Below are 23,166 nucleotides of genomic sequence, written 5' to 3' on the forward strand. Positions count from 1 at the left end.
GAAGATCTGATGTTAACTGCAGTTTTTGTTGATATAAAAGATATATCTGATTATATTTCAAAGTCTAAGATGATTTAAATTTAAAGAATATTAAAACTGTTACTTTCTCTAATAAAATAAGTTAACTATTCTCTGTTTAAAAGAATTATATAACTATTCTTTGATAAAATGAAATAAGATAAGACTGAGATAAAAATAGAAGTACTATAAGAATCTTCAATCTCATCAGTTCTATTTATAATATACACTGCATATCTATTCAAGAATAGAGATATGAGAATAGTGAGATCTTTAAGTTATATAGATAATATTAGTCTAGTTTACAGTTCAAAGATAATTAAAGAGAATTTAAAAGTGATTGAGAAAGTAGTAAAGAAAATCTTTGCTAGAGTAGTTATCAATCTAATTTAATTTAATATAAATAAAACTGAGTTAATTTAATTTTTTTCAAGATTCAATGAGAAAAATCTAAGTCTAACTCTTTTAAATAAAGAGATTAAACTCAGTCTAAATGTCAAATGACTAGAAGTATAATTACACTTCAAGTTGAATTTTAAATATTATATTCAATAAAGAATTATCAAGATAAAGAGACTACTGAATAGTATAATCAGACTATTAAATACTGAGAGAGATCTATTCTTTCAGACTATAAAATAATTATACATAGTCTGTATTATCTCAGTAGCTGATTATAAAGTTTAAGTTTAATGAAATAATCAAGATAATTTCACTGAACTCTTTCAAAGTCTGTAAAACAGAGCTTTGAGAAGAATTCTGAGAGTATTCAAATCATCTTCTATGAAAGTAATGAAAATTGAAGCTTCAATTTCATCTTCTACTATTTGATTTGAACAGACCTGTATAAACTATGCTCTGAGAATCATAAAGATGAGCTCAAATTATATAATCAGAGAAAGAGTCTCTTCTTCATTTTTATCAATTACCTCAGAAAATGAACTGAATTGAAATAGATTTCTTGATTGAAATGAGAGTAGTGTTTCAAAGAAAATGCTCTCTCAACTATATAAACTATATTCACTGATTAAAAATCAATCTTCTTTATTAAATATTGAGAAAATTGATTATGAGAAGATATCTCTCTGAAGAGAAAAGCTGAAATCTCTTATAGACTTATAAATAAGTGAACTATCTAAAGAGAGAGAATATGAACAGTATTTAAAGAAGATCTCTATAATTAATATAAATGACTCTATTCTGATTTACTTAGATGACTTAAAAAATGAGAGTTTAAATAGATTAGATACAGGTATTACTTATACTGAAGATAATATCAATTTTATCTTAGATTTCTGAAATTTAAGCTGTGAATCTGAAGTCTTTGATGCTGAACTATTTATAATAGTAAAAGCTTTCAAACTTATTGAGATAAAATCTTATACAAGAGAAAATAACTTGAAAGATATATGAATCTTCTCTAATAGTCAAGCTGTTTTAAACAGACTTAAAAGTAGTCAGATTCATAATAATCAAATGAATCTTGAACTGATATTAAATTCTGTTATAAAGATTTAAAAGAGAAGATTATTAAAACTGATAATTTATCTACACTAAGTTTCTGCTTATATAAATATTCATGACAATGAATTAGCTTATTCAGCAGTAAAAAAGAATTCGGAATTAAGCAGATTTATTCAAAAAACAGTATTCTAATCTTTTATAAAGAGAAATATAAAAGAATCATGTTTAAATAAATGAAATAAAAGCTGATAGAAACAAAAGAAGAGTATACATTATTCAAGATTTAAGACAAAATCTAAGTGAAAATCTTGTTTAATTGAATGTAAAAAGAAAATATTCTCATCTATAATTCAGCTGAAACTAGAACATAGTTATTTCAAATCTTATATACAAAGATTTGATCATAGATTTGATTCAACACAATACTCATTCTGTAATAAAAATGAAAATCCTGAGTATATTATAATACATTGTGCATTATATAATAGTCTCAGAGTCAGATTGAAGAAGAATTATGATTTAAATCAATTAAATATGAGATTCTTATTCTCAACTGAGATAGAAATTAAATATCTAATAGACTTTCTATTAGAAACTCAAGCAGCTATAAGAAAACAGCTAAATTCAGAAATATCTGAATATGAAGAGATGGAAATTGATTAGATATAGTCTGTTAAAACAGCTATAGACTATCTTTTAATAATTTTAATTTATTATAGTCTCTCTTTACTATACTTTTTCTTTTTTTTATTCTTTTCTATCTATCTATTTAATGTGTCTATCTTTAAGACTGTGTTCTCTTTTCTTGTCTCATGATATTATCTAATGATTTCAAATTATTAGAAGGTGTTAAAATACTGTAATTTATAAACAGTTTTTGTATTCTGAGCTAGAATTTTCTGATTTTGCATATCTGAAATTGGTAAATGTATAATAGTTATCTTTAGACTAGCCGCTGAAACTATGAATTTCACATTTGATCCCATTTGATCTAGTTCTATACATTTCTTGGCGTGAATTCTGCTGGAACTAATCATTAAAAAAACATGCATAGTGACTATATATCAGATTTTAAAATGAGATCATGACTTGAAAAAAATGAGAAAGTGATCTCATTTGATCTCATTTAGTTTCATTCTTGACATAAAGTTACTATTTTGCGACATTTTAAGGTTTTTTTTAGACTATTATTAATTTTTTAAAAAGTAATGCTTTTTAATAACACTCAAATGAGATTTAAAGTCATTTAAAGCAACAAAAATAATTTAAATTGAGAAGTGAAAATCATGATCTCATTTGAAAAATGTGACAAGAGTAGACAGTAAGTCTCACTGAGACAGTATGAGACTACTATCTAATGTTAAAACAGTGTAATGGGATCAGTTGAATTGATAATGAAATCATCAAATATTCTGGTTCTGGTCTCAGACACGGTCACACGGTCAGTATAGTTACCTTTATAGATATAGAAAAAACTCTGAGAACTAAAAGTTCTCAGATAGATATCATAGTCTCTAACTGCATACATCTATAATTGAAGAATAATAATAATACTAATGATATATATAAGAAGAATTATTATAAGAGAACATAATCTTCTTTCTTAACTTAGTTATAATTTTAGTACTAACTCAGATTGAATATCATTAATGTATGAAAGTAAATAAACAATCTTAATTAATCTCTATTATATTTCTTGAAATATACTAATATTGTGAAAGAGAGTGTTATCAAATTATATTATCAGATAATATTATAAAAAATATATTAATATTGTGAATATCAATGTTGAAAAAATGTTGATATTTATATATTATAGTAATTTGTGAATTATGATAGTTAAATATATGTATATATATTATTTCTGATATTAATAATTGATTACAACTTGTACAATAATTTCTGAAAACTTAAAATTAATTTCAATTATTAACTAATAGTTATGAACTTATAACTAACTAATATAAAAACAAAAAACTTTTTCTACTTATTATCTTTCTTCTCTTTCTCATTCTTCTTATTATTCTTCATAATTCACTTCTTATTCTCATTCTTCTTCTTCTTCTTATCTGAGATGATAATCATTTTAAAATCTCTCTTTACTATTGTCTTAGAGAAGAGTTCTCACTGCTCTCTCTGAGTCAGATTAATCTGTATCTCAAAATCCTGCATTTTCTGATCTACTGTCTCAGATTTCATCTCAGCAGTAAGTAGATTAATATGCTCAGAGAGTAGAGCTATCTTCTTAATATTCTGAATTATGAAGTGAATTTAAGACCTGAATAAGATCTTAATTCTCTTCTTCTCTGTCAGCTTCTGCTAATTAATTAGAGAATAGAAGTATTATCAAAACTTATTATCTCTTAATAAAAAACTTATCAGTCTTGACTTCTTTATCTTCTACTTTAATATCTTCTTAATCTTCTTCTATCACTGCTTATTAATAGTAATACTCTTCTTCTCTTCTTCTCTCTTTATCTTAATCTTAAATTATTCTTAAAACTTCTTCTGATCTTATTACTGCTCTATAAGACTCTTCACTATCTTCTTTTTCAATCTCTTATAGATAGTGTTATCTGTATTATTTCTATACTTAGTTCAGTCTAAATCTATCAAAAGTGTTACTTAAAATTATTATTATTCTACTCTCTTACAGAGCCTCTTTAAGGTATTATAATATGTCTTATAATCTGTCTCTTCTTACTTAAATATCTTCTTCTTTTCTTTCTTTAATCTGTGATAGTGCTCATACATCTTGATGATCTGCAGAACTGCAGAATATTAAACAAGAAATAATATAATTGATTTTAATAAGTGTTAAGAGAGAATAAAGACAGAGAAGATAGCTAGTAATAATATAATAGTAGTAATAATGATGATGATAATGATAATAATAATAATAGTGATAATGATGATAATGATAATGATAATAATAAAAGAGAAAGTGTATTGAAATATATTATTAACTTATCAAATATAAAGAGACTCAAAGAAAATATTAACAGCTTTCAGAGATGTACAGAAACAGCTACAGTGTTGTATAGTAATATTATCTTCATTTAATACATACACTATTAATATTGTTTGTATACAGTTATTATATAATCTATATCAGAAATACATTTAGAAAACAGATCTTTATTACTAGAGAGAATGATTACAGTGATTCTCTGTTTTTATATTATATATATAAGTTATTTATATTTCTTTCTACTCTTTTTTCTCTTCTTCTTCAACTCATCACTAATTTCAAGCTGATATGAAAACTATTAAAACACTCTTAGAAATTCTCAAATTGAAGAGTATAGACTAATCAAATTTCAAATATAGAAGAACTAAATTATATTTAATAATACTAATTATTTATTTCTTTTTAATAAAATAATAATTATGTCTTCTTCTCTCTCTCTCAAATGAAACATAACATGTGAAAAGTGAGTATCACATCAGATTATAATAATCAACACAGTCTCAGTATACAAGCTGTATACACATAGTGTATGCTAAACTGAGAGACTGTATAAGTTGTAAATCAGCAGCAGCATCTCAAGAAGAGCTGTGTAGTGTGAAAAAGCTATAACTCTTAGTTATATATACAGAGAGTGAATTACTGCAGTAAGTGTATATATATTATATAAAAGTAATGCTTTTTGATAACACTCAGTCTCTGATATTATGAAAATAGAGTCACTTTATAAGATCTGTTTTTATCAGAAGTTGAGAAATCTTATATTTTTTAAGATTATCTTCACACATTTTGTCTGTGAAATCAATGAAGAAAATTATCAATTTCAGTGTTTTACTCTTAATATTATTTAAATGACAGTAGAGTTCACTCTAATCACACTTTTTAAGTGTATATTTTCTAATTATTTACATTTATACAGATATATACTAATTATTTATTAAGTAATATTAAGATAATAACTTATTATAACTGTGTTACTCTCACTGTGAGAGATACACAGTTAATAATAAATATTGTAAAGACTCTGAGAAGTGAGTATTTTAAAAGTGCTATAGCTCTGCTATCTTGATTTCTATTAATTTTTTTTTCTTTTTTTCTTTTTTTTCATTGTGATTTTTTCTTGTTTTTATTTTATTTTTTGATTTTTATTGTTTTTTTGTATTTTATATTTTTTTTATAATTAAAATTATATAAATTATAATTTATGTTTAGAAAAGTAATAATATTTAATAATACTCTTTATTGAATTTTCAATAAATAAGTACTTTGTTATAATATTATGTAAGTGAGAAATGATTTTATAATCTCATTTAATATCATTCTCAATAATAAGATCAGAATGAAAATGTGATTAAGAATTTAAATATATTCTTTATCTGAGATTAGATTTTTATTTGAAAAGTGAATCTGAGATCTTTAATATTTAAAATAACATAATTTGAGATCAATGTGATGAATATAAACTATAATCAGAAGTAATACTTTTAGATAATATAATAAGTGTAAAGTTTGATTCTGATCTCAGACATGATCACACGGTCAGTCTAGTACTGAGTCTGATTTCATGAAGTCACTTAGTGAAAGACTTCACAGACAAAGCCTTAGAGAGAAGAGACTATATAAGAAATCTCACTTCTTATAAATTCTTTATCTCTATTTCTATCTCTTGTATAACTAATAGAGTTAGTGGCTCTTGACTACACACAACTATATAGACTGAAGTTCATAACTACTATTTATAACTCAGCTTAAATACTATTATATATTTAATCTCTATATTTTATCTTTCTACTGTGAATACTTCTAGTAGTTAACAGTACATATCACACTCAGCTGCAAACACCCGAATAATCACCTGCGAGTACTTATTCTTACAAAAGTAGAACTCATACATTCTCTGTAAGTTGAGAAAAAAAGTCTTTTCATATAATAAATTTAATAATAGTATAGCTGTAATTATTACGGACTGCTCTATTACTGTAGCTTTGAATTAAATAACTCAGTAGAAAGCTAATAATAAGAATGTTATAGTTAGAAATCAATACTTTTCTCTCTCTCTATATATAAACAGCTTCTGCTTTTCATCTACATATGCTGCTATTATTGCAGTCTGTGAAAAGATCACTGTTTATTTCTCTTATATTTTCAATACTTTTCATTTTTTCACTGTAGTTATTAAGTCATCTTCTTAAAGCTGAACAGCTCTGACTCAGACTCTAATAGATAAATTATTGACAGAGACTATTACTCTTCTTACACTGTTCTGCATTTATAAAGTGAATACATAAGAAAGTAAAACTTTCAATTTGAGCTGTTCTATCTAGACTGACTGATGAGATTATGAATTTCACATCTAATCTCATTTAATCTGATCTCATACATTTCTTGACGTGAATCCTGCTGGGACTAATCATCAAAAAACATGTAAAGTGACTATTTATCAAATCTTAAAATGAGACTATAACTTAGAAAAAATAAGAAAATGATCTTATTTAATCTTATTTAGTCTTATTCTTAGCATAAAGTGACTATTTTTAGACATTTTAAGGTTTTTTAGGCTATTTTTAATTTTTTAAAAAGTAATAATTTTTGATAATGCTTGAATGAGATTTAAAGTCATTTAAGATAATAAAATGAATTTAAATTAAGAAGTGAAAATGATTATCTTATTTTAAAAATATAATAAGAGTAGATAGTAAGTCTCACTGAGATAGTATAAAACTACTCTCTAATCTTAATACTGTGTAATGAGATTAATTAAATTGATAATGAGGCTATTAAATATTCTGATTCTGATCTCAGACACGGTCACACAGTCAGTCTAGTTCTATCAATCAGAGAACTGTACTACTATATTCATAGAAAGTAACTGTAAAAAAATCTTTATAATCGCTGCACTCTGAGTGAAGACTCATTTACAAATTATGTTAATTTTCAAGATTAATATTAAAATGTATGTGTCAGCTGTCACTATAGTAGTATAAGAAGCTGTTACTTCTATTATTAAAGCAAGTCTATTCTATCAATTTAAGTGTACATTAGTAATAAACTGATGTATAATTAGACAACTGAATAATCAAAGCAGAAGAAGAAGAAGAAAAAGAAGAAGATGATAAAGAAAAAAACAGAGATAAAGAAAAGAGAAAAGAAGAAGAAGATGAAAAAGAAGAAGAAGAAGAAGAAGAAGAAGAAGCTTATTACAATTATTAAATAAAACCTCTTTCTTTTCAAATAATCTACTGCTGCTCTTACAGCTTCAGCTCACTCTGTCAAACACCAGGTCAGAAATAATAGTGTTAAATTACTTAATATTAAAGAAGTTAAGATTAAATATCTGCACTGTAAGAACATCTTTCTTTGAGAAAAATTGAACTATATTCAGCATTTCTTGAAAATGACTGTTGAATTCATTACAGATAATTAAATAGCTTGCAGGCTAGACTGTGCAAATATTATTTTTTAAAAAAATTAATTATTACAAAGTTATCAAATTGATAATTTACAGAGAAGAATAATAATAATAATAAAAATATTCAATTTTATTATATTTCAGTCTGTCTGTAAAATCACTGTTTTTTAATGTAGATTAACTCTGGAATAATTAGCATATCAAGACTTATATACTATAAAAACATTTTATAGTTATAAATAGAATTAATTTATTAAATACATAATTCTTTCACTGTAAACCTTAGTTTTCAATTCAATAATAATGTATTAATATATATTGTATAATTATAGATATAATTAGCTAGAGTATAGTATAGATTATTATACAGCTTTGTTGCAGTTTATATACAGTAATGTATAATAAGTCAGTGTACTAGCAGCTTAGCGCTGAGAACTCCGCATATAATCTCTCTCTTTTAAAATATCTTCATCATTTAACATTCACTTTATAACTTAAAAATATAACTTTCAAGCTCAAGAAGTTGAGAAAAGAGCACTCTATAACTATTATCAATACAATTTTAAACTTATATAAGAAAAAAACACTCTTTTCTATTTATATCTCAACTTTTGAAACTGTTTTACTCAATCATATTCTTTATTATCTATCATTGAAAGTATCAGAATTCTAAGAAATATTTCTCAAAATGCTTTTAGAAATCTTTTACACTCTCTGCTTAAAATCAATAGTATCTTATTCTTTATATGAAGAAGTATATTTTAATCTCTATTCATATTTCTCACATTTTCAAAATCTGAATTTCAACTCCCTCATAATACTGCAAGACAGTATTTTTTTTAAAAAAAAAAGAATAAATGATATATCTTCAAATCTCAAAAGAAGCTCTATTTAAAGTTTATATACAAGAAAATTTGAAGAGTTTTTGATATTAAATATAGAAATTGAACAGATAAAGCCTCAGTGACTGAATGATTAATATAGCCACTCAGTAGCATCTTGATATGAGAAACCAAGGTGTGTGAGTTCAACACCCGCAGAGAATACATTAAATTCAGAACTCAAGCACCTCAGGTTTCTAATAAATACAGAGATGTATAAATCACTTCAATGAATTGCTCTATGTTTCTGAGCTGAGAAGTTATTATTGCATGTATCTAATTATCACTTCTTTGTATTTTCCTATGTTCTTGTTGTCTTGACATGATCTTAACATCTGTATTTCCTCCTGTATAATCATCACTTGACCTGTATTTAACATCATGCAAGAACTCATTATAAGCTCCGCTTGCATATAGATATAATGAAAGAATAATAATAATAATAATAATAATGAACAGATGAAAATAATATCTGTATAAGCTACTTTGATGAAGTTATATTTGAGATTGAATTGAATATATCAAGTTATTGAGTTTTTTACTTACATGATAAAGTCTTTCATAGTTAATATCTGATTTTTACATTTAAATCTGACTGAATCAAAGTGTCTGTATAAGAAGCTATAAGCTGAGATTTTAAATTAAAGCTTGTATTCATATTATTTAATGTCTGAATGAATTCTAAGAGATATATTAAGATTATACTTCTTCATAAATATTCTCACTGTATTCATATTTTTCAGAAATATGAAATTGCTCTATAAGTAAAGAATGATGCTAAATATCATATCTCTAAGCTTGTAAAGAAGTAAATGAAGAATTGACAGATAAACTAAATAAATTAATTTACATAATACTCTGATTTAAATTCTATAGAGAATCTCTGAGTTATTATAAAGCAGAGAATTTTCAAGATAAAATATAGAATACAGTTAGAAGTAGTGATAAGAGTTGAATTATAAAAGATATAAGATACAATTACACAGAAGAAGATACAGACTTTAATAAGATTAATTCTGTAGAGAATGCAAGCTGTTATTAAAATCAGATATGAAATAATTGAATATTAAAAAAGAAAACAGTATACAGATATTCTCTATTGAATTAACTACTCTAATCATGTATATAAAGCTATATTAAATACTTAGTGAAGATTCTATTTATTAAATAGAGAATGGGGTTGATATCTAGATTCTCCGCGCCGAGCCGCTAGTACGCTGAATTATTGAACATTAACGTAATCAATCACTCAACGCCCGCTTACACTAAACACCCGCTCAATCTTCATTTTTTCATTCATCTTCAAACACTTATAACATGCACTATGAAGTAGTTATACAAGTAGTAATTGATGATTTGAATACATAATTGATCTCTAATTACACTGAGACTGCTAAAAAATATGAAATCAGTTAATATATATTATCACAGTATTATATTATTATTATTATTATTATTATTCTTCAATTATAGATGTATGCAGTCAGAGACTATGACATTTACCTGAGAACTTTAGTTCTCAGCGTTTTTTCTATGTCTGTAAAGTTAACTATTATACATTCATCAATTTCAGATATGCAAAATCAGAAAATTCCAGCCCAGAATACAAAAACTGTTTACAAATTGCAGTGTTTTAACATCTTTTGATACTTTGAAACCATTTGACAATATCATGACAAAAGAAAAGAGAAAAAGAACACAGTCTCAAAGATAGACACATTAAATAAATAGATAGAAAGAAATTGAAAGAAAAAGATAAAGAAAAAGATAAAGTAAAGAGAGACTATAACAAAACAAATTATTAAAAGAGAGTGTATAGCTGTTTTAACAGACTATACCTGATTAATTTTCTCCTCTTCATACTCAGATAATTCTGAATTTAGTCATTTTCTTGTAGCTGCTTGAGTTTCTGATAGAAAGTCTATTAAGTATTTAATTCCTGTCTCAGTTGAGAATAAGAATCTCATATTTAATTGATTTAGATTATACTTCTCTTTCAATCTGGCTCTGAGACTATTGTATAATGCACAGTGCATTACAATATGCTCAGGATTCTCATTTATATTGCAGAATGAGCATTCTATTGAGTCAAATCTATCATCAAATCTTTGTATATAAGATTTGAAATAGCCATGTCCTAGTTTCAGCTGTATTATAGATGAGAATATTTTCTTTTTACATTTAATTGAACAAGATTTTCACTTGGGTTTTGTTTCAAATCTTGAATAATGTATACTCTTCTTTTATTTCTGCCAGCTTTCATTTTACTTGTCTAAACAAGATTCTTTTATTTGTCTCTTTATAAAAGACTAGGATATAATTTTTTGAATAGATCTGCTTAATTCTGCATCCTTTTTTGCAGCTGAATCAGCCAATTCATTACCATGAATATTCATGTGAGCAGGAACTCAGTGCAGATGAATTATCAGCTTTGATGTTCTTCTCTTTTGAATTTTCAAAACAGAGTTTAAGATCAGTTCAAGATTCATTTGATCATTATAAATCTGACTATTTCTAAGTCTTTTTAAAGCAGCTTGACTATCAGAGAATATCCATGTCTCTTTCAAAAAATTTCCTCTTTTATGAGATTTTATTTTAATGAGTTTGAAAGCTTTCACTATTGCAAATAGTTCAGCATCAAAGACTTCACATTCAGAGCCTAGATTTCAGAAATCTGAGATAAAATTAATATTATCTTCAGTATAAGCAATGCCTGCGCCTAATCTATTCAAGTTCTCATTTTTTAAGTCATCTGAATAAACCAGAATAGAGTCTTTTATATTGATTGTAGAAATTCTCTTTAAATGCTGTTCATATTCTTTCTCTTTTGATAGTTCACTTATTTGTAAGTCTATAAGAGATTCAAGCTTTTCTCTTCAGGGAGATAACTTCTCATGATCAACTTTTTCAACATTTAAAGAAGAAAATTGATTTTTAATCAGAGAGTATAGTCTGTACAGTTGAGAAGACATTTTCTTTGAAGAATTATTTTCATTTCAATCAAGAAATCTATTCCAATCCAGTTCATTTCCAGAGTTAATTAATGAAAATGAAGAAGAGACTCTTTCTCTGATTATATGATTTGAGCTCATCTTTACAACTCTCAGAGCATAGTTCATACAGACCTTTTCAAATCTAATAGCAGGAGGAGGAATTGAAGCTTCAATTTCCATTGCTTTAATAGAAGATGATTTGAATGCTCTCAGAATTCTTCTCAAGGCTCTGTTTTGCAGACTTTGAAAGAGTTCAGTGAAATTCCCTTGATTATTTCATCAAACTTGAACTTTATAATCAGCTACTGATGTAATACAGGCTATATATAACTGTCTCATAGCCTGGAAGAATAGACCTCTCTCTGTATTTGATAGTCTGATTATGTTATTCAATAGTCTTTCTGTCTTGACAGTTCTTTGTTGAATGTGATATTTAAAATTCAACTTAGAGTTTAATCATACTCCTAATCATTTGACATTTACACTGGGTTTAATCTCTCTATTTAAAAGAGTTAGAGATAGTTCTTTCTCATTGAGTCTAGGAAAGAAATGAATTAACTCAGTTTTATTCATATTAAATTGAATTTGATTGATATCTGCTCTAACAAAGATTTTCTTTACAGCTTCTTCAATTACTTTCAAATTCTCTTTAATAGTTTTTGAGCTGTAGACTAGACCAATATCATTCACATAACTCAGAGATTGCACTATTCTCATATTTCTATTTTTGAATAGATATGCAGTGTATATTGCAAATAAAATGAGTGAGATTGAAGATTTCTGTGATACTTCTATTTTTATCTCAGTCTTGTCTTGTTTCATTCCATCAAAGAAGAGTTGTATAATTCTTTTAGACATAAAACAGTTAACTCATTTTATTAGAGAAAGTAGCAGTTTTAATATCTTCAATGTCTGAATTAACTTTGACTTTGAAACATGATCAAATGCTCTCTTTATATCAATAAAAACTGCAGTTGAGACCAGACTCTCATGCTTTGCTATTTGAATATCATGAACAACTGAGAGAACAGTGTTAATTACAGAACACTGTTTTCTATCTCTCATTTATTCACTGAATAAAAGAGAATCATCTATAGAGCTTATGAAAGATAGTTAAGTAGCTATTATCTTTTCTAAAACCTTTTCTAAACAGTTCAATAGAGATATTACTCTATATGACTTAGGAATTGAAGTTTTTCTATTAGGTTTTGCAAGAATCACTCCAGTGGCTTCTCTCCAGCATTCAGAATGATATTCATTTTTCAAGAGATTGAAAAAGAGCTCAAAATATTCATTCTTTAAGTAGGAATATGTATTTTGAATAATCAAGTGATTAATTGAATCAGAATCTGCAGCAGTTTTAACAGAACTTGAGAAGATAGCTGACTCTAATTCATCTTATGTAAGATCAGGTCATTCCCAGTCATTTTTATCAATGTAGTTGAGAAGTGATATATTCTCTTTCTCTGAATCTGAATCTGAGTCTGATGAGTTCTGAAAGAGAATTCTCATAAAAGCTTGACATTTTTCCTCAAAAGAGTTTGCTGTATATGATTCATTCTGAAACTCATATTCTAAGGCTGGAAGTTTTGCTATACTTCTTGTTTTAGTATAGTTAAAAGCTTTAAAAATTTCCTTCTCTTGTGCTTCTTCAAGAAATTTATTCCAGCAGTCTGTTTTAGCTCTTTTGATATCTGAAAAATATTCATTTCTGACAGCTTTGAACTCTTCATCAGATATTACATCATTTTTTCAATCTCTTCTAGCAGTAGCTAATTCTTTCCTTTTAGATGAGATATTCTCATTCCATCAAGGTTTTGAATACTCAGAAGATTTTCTTTTTGAAATATTATCTCTAACACTTGTTAGAATAATAGATATAATAAGCTTCACTCTATTCTCAAGCATTTCATTTGAGATATCTTAACCAGAATTTCAATATAGCTCATTCTGTCTTTCAGATTTTAGCAGTTTTATGCTTTCTTCAACTGCTTTTCAATCAGCTTTTTCAAAGTTATACTGATTAGAGAGAAGAGGATTTTCACTCATTTGTTTTTCACTCAGTTCAATATCAAATTGAATAATCTCATGACCTGATTCTGATGTCTCATTTGAATCAATAAATCAGTTTACAAGTCTTCTTTTCATTAGATTTTGTGACATGAATATTAGATCTATAATAGACTTCTGTTTCATGCCTTTTCTAAAGAATGTTTGTTGATCAGACTTATTAACCAAATCTATTGAATGCTCAAAGGTTCATTCAATCAGATTATCAGCTCTCACTGCTCTCTTGCATTCTGAATTTCATCAGAGATGATGTGCATTGAAATCTCCTGCAATTATAGAGTTTCTTGATGAAGTTATGTTCAGAAATCCTCTATCAATTGTTCAGATATTGTTATTTTTCTTCAATGACTTTTCATTATAGATATTTATAAGCTGTATAGTATCAAACTCATTTTCTTTATCTATAATATCACTCACCAGAATATCAGGGTCAGACATGATATCAAATCTTAGATTAAATTGATATCTTGATCTCTTTCTTTCATAGATCACTACTCTTGACTTTATCTCAGACTTTTGAGGTAAAAAGCAGTAGTAGCTTGAATGAGAAATAACATATTTTTGCTCAGCATCAAAATTCGGCTCCTGAAGCAGTATAAAATCAACTTTTTATTCAAATGCAATTTGAAGACAAGAATAAATACAATTTGAGTTTCTATTCACATTATTTTAAATAAATGTGATTTTTGAAGAGTTTTTAAACTTTTTTTGTTGTTTTTGTTGTATATTCATACTAAAAGAGAGTAGAGTAGAATCTAATCACTATTATCAGATAGTAGATTATAACTGTTCTGAAAAGTAGGAATCTCAACTGCTTGCATTATATCTAGTTTATCATCAGAGTCATTTCTCAATTCTCTAATCTTAACAGAAGTTTGAGAATTCAAGTTCTATTTACATTTAGCTGAAGAGTTGGAGTTTGAAGACTTAGATAGTTGAGAGTTTCTTCTTTTTGAGCTTGCAGTTGTGAGTTTACTGGCTTGACTCTTCTCTTCAGTTTTAGATTGACTTTGAGCTTCATCTTTTCTCCAGTTCTTTTGAGTTCTAGAAGCAAACATACATTCTTTTGAGCTAGATGCATGTTTTTCTTTGCAATTAGAGCACTTAAGCAGAGTATATTGACAAATTTCACCTCTTTTTGAGCATGTTTCACATTTATGCTCACTAGTTTTGTGATCTCTGGCACAGAATGCACATTTTGAGTCTCTAAAACATGAGATTGCAAAGTGTTCATATCTTTAACAGTTTGAACACTGTGTTTGAGCTTTAAGGTTCATTCTTGAGTCTTTGTATTCATGAACTCTCATTTTCAAACCTGCTACTCTTACTTCAGAGATCTTTGACTGTTCAAGTGTTTTTATATATACTAGAACAGAGGCATTTCTCCTGCTTTGTCTGAACTCAATTGAATTTAGTCATACAGACTCCTTTCTCAGTTGAATAGAGTTGTATTCTTTCAATTCATTTTTAAGAAGTAGCATTTCTTCTTCACAGTCAAAAATTTCAACTGAAATATCATGAAGAATGAATTTGTCTCACTTTTCATCTCTTTCAGATAGAATTGTTGTGTTTAACAAAGATTCTACTGCTGACTTTCAGAGATTCTCATTCTGAATAAGAAATTCAGCACTGAATTCAGACATTGTAGTCAGAATGATGAAGTTTTCAAAGAATAATGATTTAATTGAAGCTATAACTGGTTTTTGAACTTCAATATCAGTCATTAACTGAGAAAAGAACTGCTGATTAATTTCATTTCTGATTCTGAAAATGAGATTTGAGTTTAGCTTGTTTCTTTGCAGAATGTCCTGGTTTGAGACTTTGAGAATAAGTCTTCTATTTCTGAAGATTTGGAAGTTTTTCTCTTTTTGCATTTTCTTTTCCACTTTTCTATGAATAGAGGCATGAGCAGTATTCTTCTCAGTTTTCTCAGGATTTTGAGCAGGTTTTGAGACAGCAGGTTTAGAGACAGCAGGTTTAGAGATAGCAGATTCAGCTGCCTGAGCATATGTTTTCTTCTGATTCAAAGAAGAAGAAGAAGAAGAAGTAGAAAAGAAAGAAGAGCAAACTGAAGAGTCAGTGATTATATTAGAAATTTTCAAAGTTTTTTGAACTGTGTTTGAAATTCCAAGTTTGAACTTGATCACTTCCTGTAGTTGTCTAGCCTGAGCATGAAGAATTAACAGAACTTCTTCATTCATCTCACTCAGACACTGCTTTTCAAGAATTTTACTTGCTTTTTCAAGTTTCTGTATTTCAAGAACTTGTTGTTTCTCTATCTCTTCTTTCTTTCTTCTCTTCAGAATTTCAATCTCAGGAATAACATTTGAGAACGCATCTTTTTCCACATCAACTGAGTGTACTTTTGAACTCATTGTTCTTACTCAATGAAAAGTTAATCAGACTAATTCAATTGAGATATTTATTAAACTCTTTTGAATTGAAAAGTTGATCAGACTGTTTCAATTAAGAGGTTTCTAAGTCTGTTTTCAATTGAAAAGTTGATCAGACTATTTCAAAAGAAGAATCACAGACTTTTGTGTATAAAACACCTGATTTTTTTCACACTAGTTCAGTAACTAGGTTAGATTTTTGAAGAGAATCTAATAAACTAAAATTGATTTTTAAGATAAATCAATAAAATCTTTACAATCTCTTTCTTGAGATACAGTGAGGAAAAGTATGATATCAATTGATAGTAAATCAGATGATATGACAGTTTTTGAGAGAAAAACTGACAAAAAATAAATCAATTTTTTGAAGAGAAATTGATTAAAACTATTCAATTTTATTCTAAATTATTCAATTCTCCTCACACAACAGGTGTGCAACTCAAATCAGTTAATAAAGAGTGTAAAAAAGAATTAAGTATTAATGAAAGCTCTTCAGTCACTGAAAAAGTAATTCTTACTTAAAAGAATATGAAATTATAACAGAAAACAACTCTCTCTGTTTTTAATTCTTTGTAAGAATATTGTGTAAAACCCAGAGAAAAACACCTTACTTTTTTAAGAGAAGTGAAAAACTATTTCTAAAATCTTTTTTTTGCATTAACTGCTGCAGAAGAATGAGATAGAAACTGCTAAGATATGCACTACTGTATACTCTCTATCAAGACTTTCTCTCTTCAGGGTCTTGATATTATAGAGAATATAAGTCTGTTTCTATATGATAATATAAATATTGCCAGCGAGATGTAGAGGAACTGATTATTTATATCTCAAAATAGAAGACTTTGTCAATGATTATATCAATATAGAGTTAATTCTCAAATTCAATAGAAACCTAGTGTTGCTGTTCTCAATCCCTTGCAGAATCTATTGAATATTGAGGTATTAAAACTAGATTTAATATATCTCACTGTGCAGGGATCAAAGGCTCAGTCAGACCTTGAGGTATACTGATTTTATAGTTGTTGTGTCTGCCGATTATGTATTGAGTACAGTTGCTAAGGTATCTTTTTGTACTTTTCTGTCGGGGATGGGCCAGATTGAGAGGGGTGGTACGAGGGCGAGACTTGGTGTTGATGTTCAGATACACTGAAGACAGACCGCGGAGGTTGCACTTCAGAAGTGGCTGTTGATTATGTGCTTGATATTATCGCCGAGGTATCTTTTTGTATTTTTCTGCCGGGGATGGGCCAGATTAGGAAGGGCGGTACAACGGAGGGACTTGGTGTTGGTGTTTTGGAACATCAAAGATGGACAGGGTTTTCGCGGAGGTCGCTCCTCAGATATCTCCACAACTACAGATCGGGGATCTTCCAAAATCGAGAAGATTGGTGCATGTGGCTAGGTCTCTTCACCTTACAATTTGTATGGCACTTTGGCCCGGGGTTGTGGTGTGGTAGGGGAGAACGGGGGATACTCCCACACAGGAGTTTCGAACAACGTCCGGTTCACATTTGGCTGGATAACTCCACCACCACACAGGGTATGCGGTCGGCGATGGGGTCAGAATGCTCGTATGATCGAGGGCTTTTCGATGGATCTATCGGCGGGTTCTTATTCGAAAAATCGAGCGAGTTCGTGGTGAAGCGGTTGAGATGATGTGATCACAGTATTATAGACATGTTCAAATATTAAGAAAGAAACCAAGTTTTACTTACTATAAAAATCTCACAGATTTATAAGAAGAATAGCTTCTTTTTCATATTAATTAATTAACAGATCACAGTTTTTCTTGTACATCTCAAATGCTTTATAATCTCATTATTAAGATTTTAAAAGTATATATTAAAATTAACTAAGTATTATTATTCTATCAGTGTTATAAGAATATAATCAAGTTACTCTATCTTTAAAATATTCATTAAAAATACAAGATTGTAGATAATTTAATATATTTTAAGTACTATTTTAATCTTATAATAGATTTCTTTCTTCTACTGATTTTTTATTTCTTACTAATTAATTTGTAACTATAGATAAAAATCACTTAATATAGTATTAAATCTATAAATATTTATAACTTTGATAAGAAAGAATTTCTATTCAAACTTATTTATACTCTTAAATATATTATATTAATTACTTCACTCATATCAGATTATATAATAGATATCAGTTAGAATAGTAGTTAAGAATTTATAATACTACTTATTTTAATTTATACATATAAAACTTTACTCTTATCTACTTTTATATATTAAGAAGAATTAAGAAATATATAAAATATTTAATTAAAGAATTTTAATAGTGAAAAGAATCAGATTTACTTTAGTATATTAAAAAATAAATAAAGTAATAATAAATATAAATTAATATAGTTAAAGAAGATCTTTGAATCTCTTATAGAAAAAAAGCAGAGTATGAATATAGACTTTTTATATTTAATAATCACTTCTCTTAAATTAATATAATATTTATTAATTATATATATTATTATTAAATTCTATTTACTATCTTTTCTTCTCATTCTATATACTGATTACAGTTATTAGATATTGAAATATTTGAATTATTAAGTAAATTATACTTTAATTAACTGAATGAATAGATGAGAACTAAAATGAGATTTATATATACTATAAAGAGATCTTTTTAACAGCTATTTAATACTATATAAAAGAAAGTAGTTATATCTCTAAATATTATATCTACATTTACTACTACTAATCTATATTTATTTAATTTAGAAAAGATTCTTAAGAAGCTTGTAATATAGTCTTATACTCTTTTAGATATATAATATGAATCAAGAATCTCTACTTCTATTATTAATATATAGAAATTAATAAAATAATTTAAATAGTAACAGTGTTAAATATTTAGTAATCTTAATTAAGTAATTTATACAGAGAAAAATCTTGCTCTTAATAAAGAGATTCTTCTAATAGAGAATAAAAAGCTATAGTAAGCTCTTAATTAAGAGAGAAGATATTATAAGTATAATAGAGTAGTAAGCTTATTAGATTCTTTAAATTTATTATTAATATAGTTCTTTTTATCAGTAAAGATATAGATTATATATAAGAAAATAATCACTTCTAAAGCTGCTAAATAGCAAAAGTAAACTTATAAAAATAATATTAAGTTATAATATACTATTCTTAAGAAATAGAAGAAAGTAAATATTATAAAGAAGAGAATGAAGTAAAAGACAGCTTATCAGATAGTAAAGAAGTAAAAAGATATAAATAAAACTCTAAGAGCTGCTTAATAACAGAATAAAAAGAAGCTTAGAGATGTAAGAAAGACTTAAGAGTAAAAAGAGAAGAAAGAATAAGCTGTTATACAGTAGTAATTATAATTAAATAAAAAAAAGATTAAAGAATTTAAAAGTCATCTTTCTAATTAAAAAAGTAAATTCTTAATTTTATAAATAGTAATTAAATTATATTTTTAGAGCTCTGTCAGAGTATCTATAAATTCACTGTTAAAGAAATTTAATAATATTATAATCTCTACTGCTTGAATAACTACTTACTTATTAAATCTATTTTTATTCAAGATTTCATATTTTAAATAAGTTATTAAGCTTAATAAACATCTACAGAATTAACTGTATATTTTTATATGTAATTTTCTATATATATTTTCATTATATAATATATCATCTTAAAATCTAAATGTGTTGTTAAAATATCATTGAAAATATTTCATCATTGTGATGATGAAATGACGGATATTGAGTGTAAGCAGGCGTTGAGTGATTGATTACATTACTGTACTTGAAAGTTAATTTGCGGAGTGAAGTGAAGCAATATGTTAAATGCTTTCAAAACCTGATTAGAATAGAAGATGAGATCTTACAGATCTCATTCTGTGATATAATTAGTTGAAAAAATGCACATCTTATATAACCGCCTGTAAAGAAAGCCGCAATGATCTGTATAGATAGTTATCACTTATTAAGCAGGTAATTACAGGTTTAATTACTGCAATTTCTACTGCTGTAATATAATAAAACACTCTTTATAGAAATGTAATATAATCTATCTGTATAAAGATTCAATTCTTTATTTATAATTTATATTAATTGTATAAATCTTTTATTTTCTTCTTTATAATAAACACAGTTATAAATTTATACAGTTGTTACAATTAAAGAATTAACTGTAAATAGTCTTTTGTTTATATTCTGTATAAATATAGCTTCAGATTTTTACAGTTTTTACAGTTAATTTAAACAAACAGAGAATTGCATACAACATTAAAAATAAAGATAAAAATAAAGATAGAGAAAGAGATAAATATAGAGAAATAAATGAAAATACAGATAAAAATAAAGAAAAGAGAGAAGAAGAAAGAGAAGAAAAAAAGAAGAAAAAAAAGTTATTATAATTATTAAATAAAATCTCTCTCTCTAGAAATTATTTACTACTGTTATTATAATCTTAGTCTTTATTAGTTCTTTTAAATATTAGATCAGAGATAATAGTAAGTTACTTAATATTAAAAATATTAAGATTGAATATTTACACTCTCAGAATATCTCATTTCAAAGTGTGGTTCGGAAGAACGTACAATCATCGGATAATAACGCGGCTGCTTCCAAACTACTAGCGTACGCGTACAAGTGTAAAGGGGCCATAGCGGCCGCTAATTAATTTAGTGTATAATATTACAATATATAAGAAGCCGGTGTATGCCTGTAATTGTACACTGACTTAAGCAATCTTTGAATCACATCTGATAGCATGTTCAAAAATCAGTGAGAAGTACAGACTTCTTCAGAATGTGATAATTCTGTCTATGAAGTGATTCATAGTTATCATGTCAGTGTGGTTCTAGAATGTCTCAAAAGATAGCATACAAAGAGCAGTGAGTGAAAGAGCATTTGATTGATACTGCTTCACTTGTTAAGGGAAAACTTCACACTCATGCAAATGCCACATATACAAACAGATGAGGTGTGAGAAAAGAGATGAAAGTGATGAATCAGATTCAAAGAGAACTGCTCTTCACTCAAAGAGATAAAAGAAGAGAGTGATTATCACCAGAGTCATATAATGATAACAGAAATTATATAACAATATAGTGATAGAATAATACAGCAATATAATAATAGATATCATACAATCAATAAGAAATCATTGAAATGAATATCTTCTCTAGCTGATATGAACAACACTCTTCTCTGCTATCTGAACTGAAAGATATATAGAATCTCTTAGAGAGTTTACTCAAAGCAGTAAGAAAAGCAGCTGAGATTACTGAATCAGAATTGAAGCTCTGTATATATACAAGAATTCTAAATAAGATTAAGATCTTATGTATGCAGTGACAGACTGAGATAGAAGTTAAATAACAATTGATATTCACTGCAGATTAAGCATTCACTATAAAGAGCTTCATCAACACAATCATCATTATTAATAAAAATAGAGAAAATCAGATCTTAGACCTGTAGTAGAAAATTGAATATTTACACAGATAGATGACTATACTGAATCTGAAGATCTTATCATAATTATTCACAATCTCTTCAGAAGTATACATATTATCAGAGATCACTGTACAGAATGAAAATCTGAGTATGAGATATATTAAGCTGAGAGATCTGCTGAAGTCATTAAGCTTCAATAATAACTGAAAAAATGATGCTGTAATCAGCTGACTAAGTCAGATATAATCATATTATCAGATTGAATGTGAACTTATAGACAGATAGTTAACAGAATTTTAACAAGTTTTAAGATCTGCTGCATTTCTATATAGAAAAGTAAAGTTATTATGAATAACTGATAAAAAGATAAATCTTACAGATCTGAAGTGATATTCATTCTCATGAATATGAAATGAGTTTTTCAAATGAATCTTATATAACTTTGAGAAAGTAAATGTATGAGATAAGTGTTATAAATGCTTCACTAAGTGTAGATAAGTGAGTAATCTTATATTATACTTTATACACTTCAGCTTATACTATCTTATATTGAATAAAGAGCTTTCAACATCTTTCTGTTTACAGATCTTTATTCATGATCTTATATCTGAGTTAAGAGTGAAATAAAAATGCTTAATCTCACAGTCAGACACAGTGAAGAAAGTATATAATATTCTCATTATACAGAAATAAATGAGTCAATTGTAACAGAAAATACTGCAATTGAGTATATCTCAGTGAAGAATAGATAATCAGACTTCTATAATACAAGTTATATACTCAGATATAATGAATCTAGATCTGAATGTCATTGCTAAAGCACTGAATCTCTCAAAAAAGAGATTCTCTGAGTGAAAATCTTGATATTATAAGTATTGAGCTTGCTTCAACTGCAGATATCAAAATCATGATATAAAAGATTTCACTCAGTATACACAGTTAAGAGAAGCAAGAGAGTCAAAAAACTAGCAGAATCAATAAGCTTAAAGCCACTCACTGATATTCTATGAAAAGTCTTCAAAGTGAAAGAGATGTCTGCATTAAATGACTCTCTGAATTCTGTGAATATTAAGAGAAAGCAGACTTCTGACTGAGATGCAGGTGAGAATGAAGTGAACACTCATCTCAATACCTTGAGATCTGAAATGTTAATATATAAGAGATACTTGAATAAGAATTAAGAGATGGCTGCAAAAGTGTTAGCAGACACAGAAGCTTTTACATAATATATTAGTAACTATATAATCTGAAGATTGAAAGAGATCTGTGAAGTAAAGAATTCCTGACATATAAGATTATCTGATAACTGATATTTGATATTATCTGTAAAAGTAAGAGTTCTCTTGCACTTCAGAGAATAATCTTGCTATATTTGAGCATGAGAGCTGCAGAACATGAAATACAACCTTATTCTCAGACTTGATTGATTTCAAAGGTTCAATTTGCAGATTCAATGATATACATATTATATGTAATTGACTGATAGAAAGAAAATGATTCATACAATTCTATCAACTGATATAAGAAGAACAT

At 27.0% G+C, this 23,166-nt stretch overlaps 2 protein-coding genes across 2 annotated transcripts; one reads left to right on the forward strand and one right to left on the reverse strand.

The window, feature by feature from the left end:
* Positions 1 to 15,398: 15,398 nt before the first annotated feature.
* On the reverse strand, positions 15,399 to 16,178 carry BDCG_16124 (uncharacterized protein; the record flags this gene model as incomplete). Its single annotated transcript, XM_045425387.1, has 2 exons — positions 15,399 to 15,821; positions 15,918 to 16,178. The coding sequence occupies 2 exons, from the start codon at positions 16,176 to 16,178 to the stop codon at positions 15,399 to 15,401; spliced, it is 684 nt and encodes a 227-aa protein (XP_045279148.1).
* A 1,260-nt stretch (positions 16,179 to 17,438) lies between these two features.
* BDCG_00393 (uncharacterized protein) lies at positions 17,439 to 17,852 on the forward strand (the record flags this gene model as incomplete). Its single annotated transcript, XM_045415905.1, has 1 exon — positions 17,439 to 17,852. One exon carries the CDS (start codon positions 17,439 to 17,441, stop codon positions 17,850 to 17,852), a length of 414 nt encoding a protein of 137 aa, XP_045271745.1.
* Positions 17,853 to 23,166: the final 5,314 nt, after the last annotated feature.

Source organism: Blastomyces dermatitidis, assembly GCF_000003525.1.
Source record: "Blastomyces dermatitidis ER-3 genomic scaffold supercont1.1, whole genome shotgun sequence".
Classification (NCBI taxonomy): domain Eukaryota; kingdom Fungi; phylum Ascomycota; class Eurotiomycetes; order Onygenales; family Ajellomycetaceae; genus Blastomyces; species Blastomyces dermatitidis.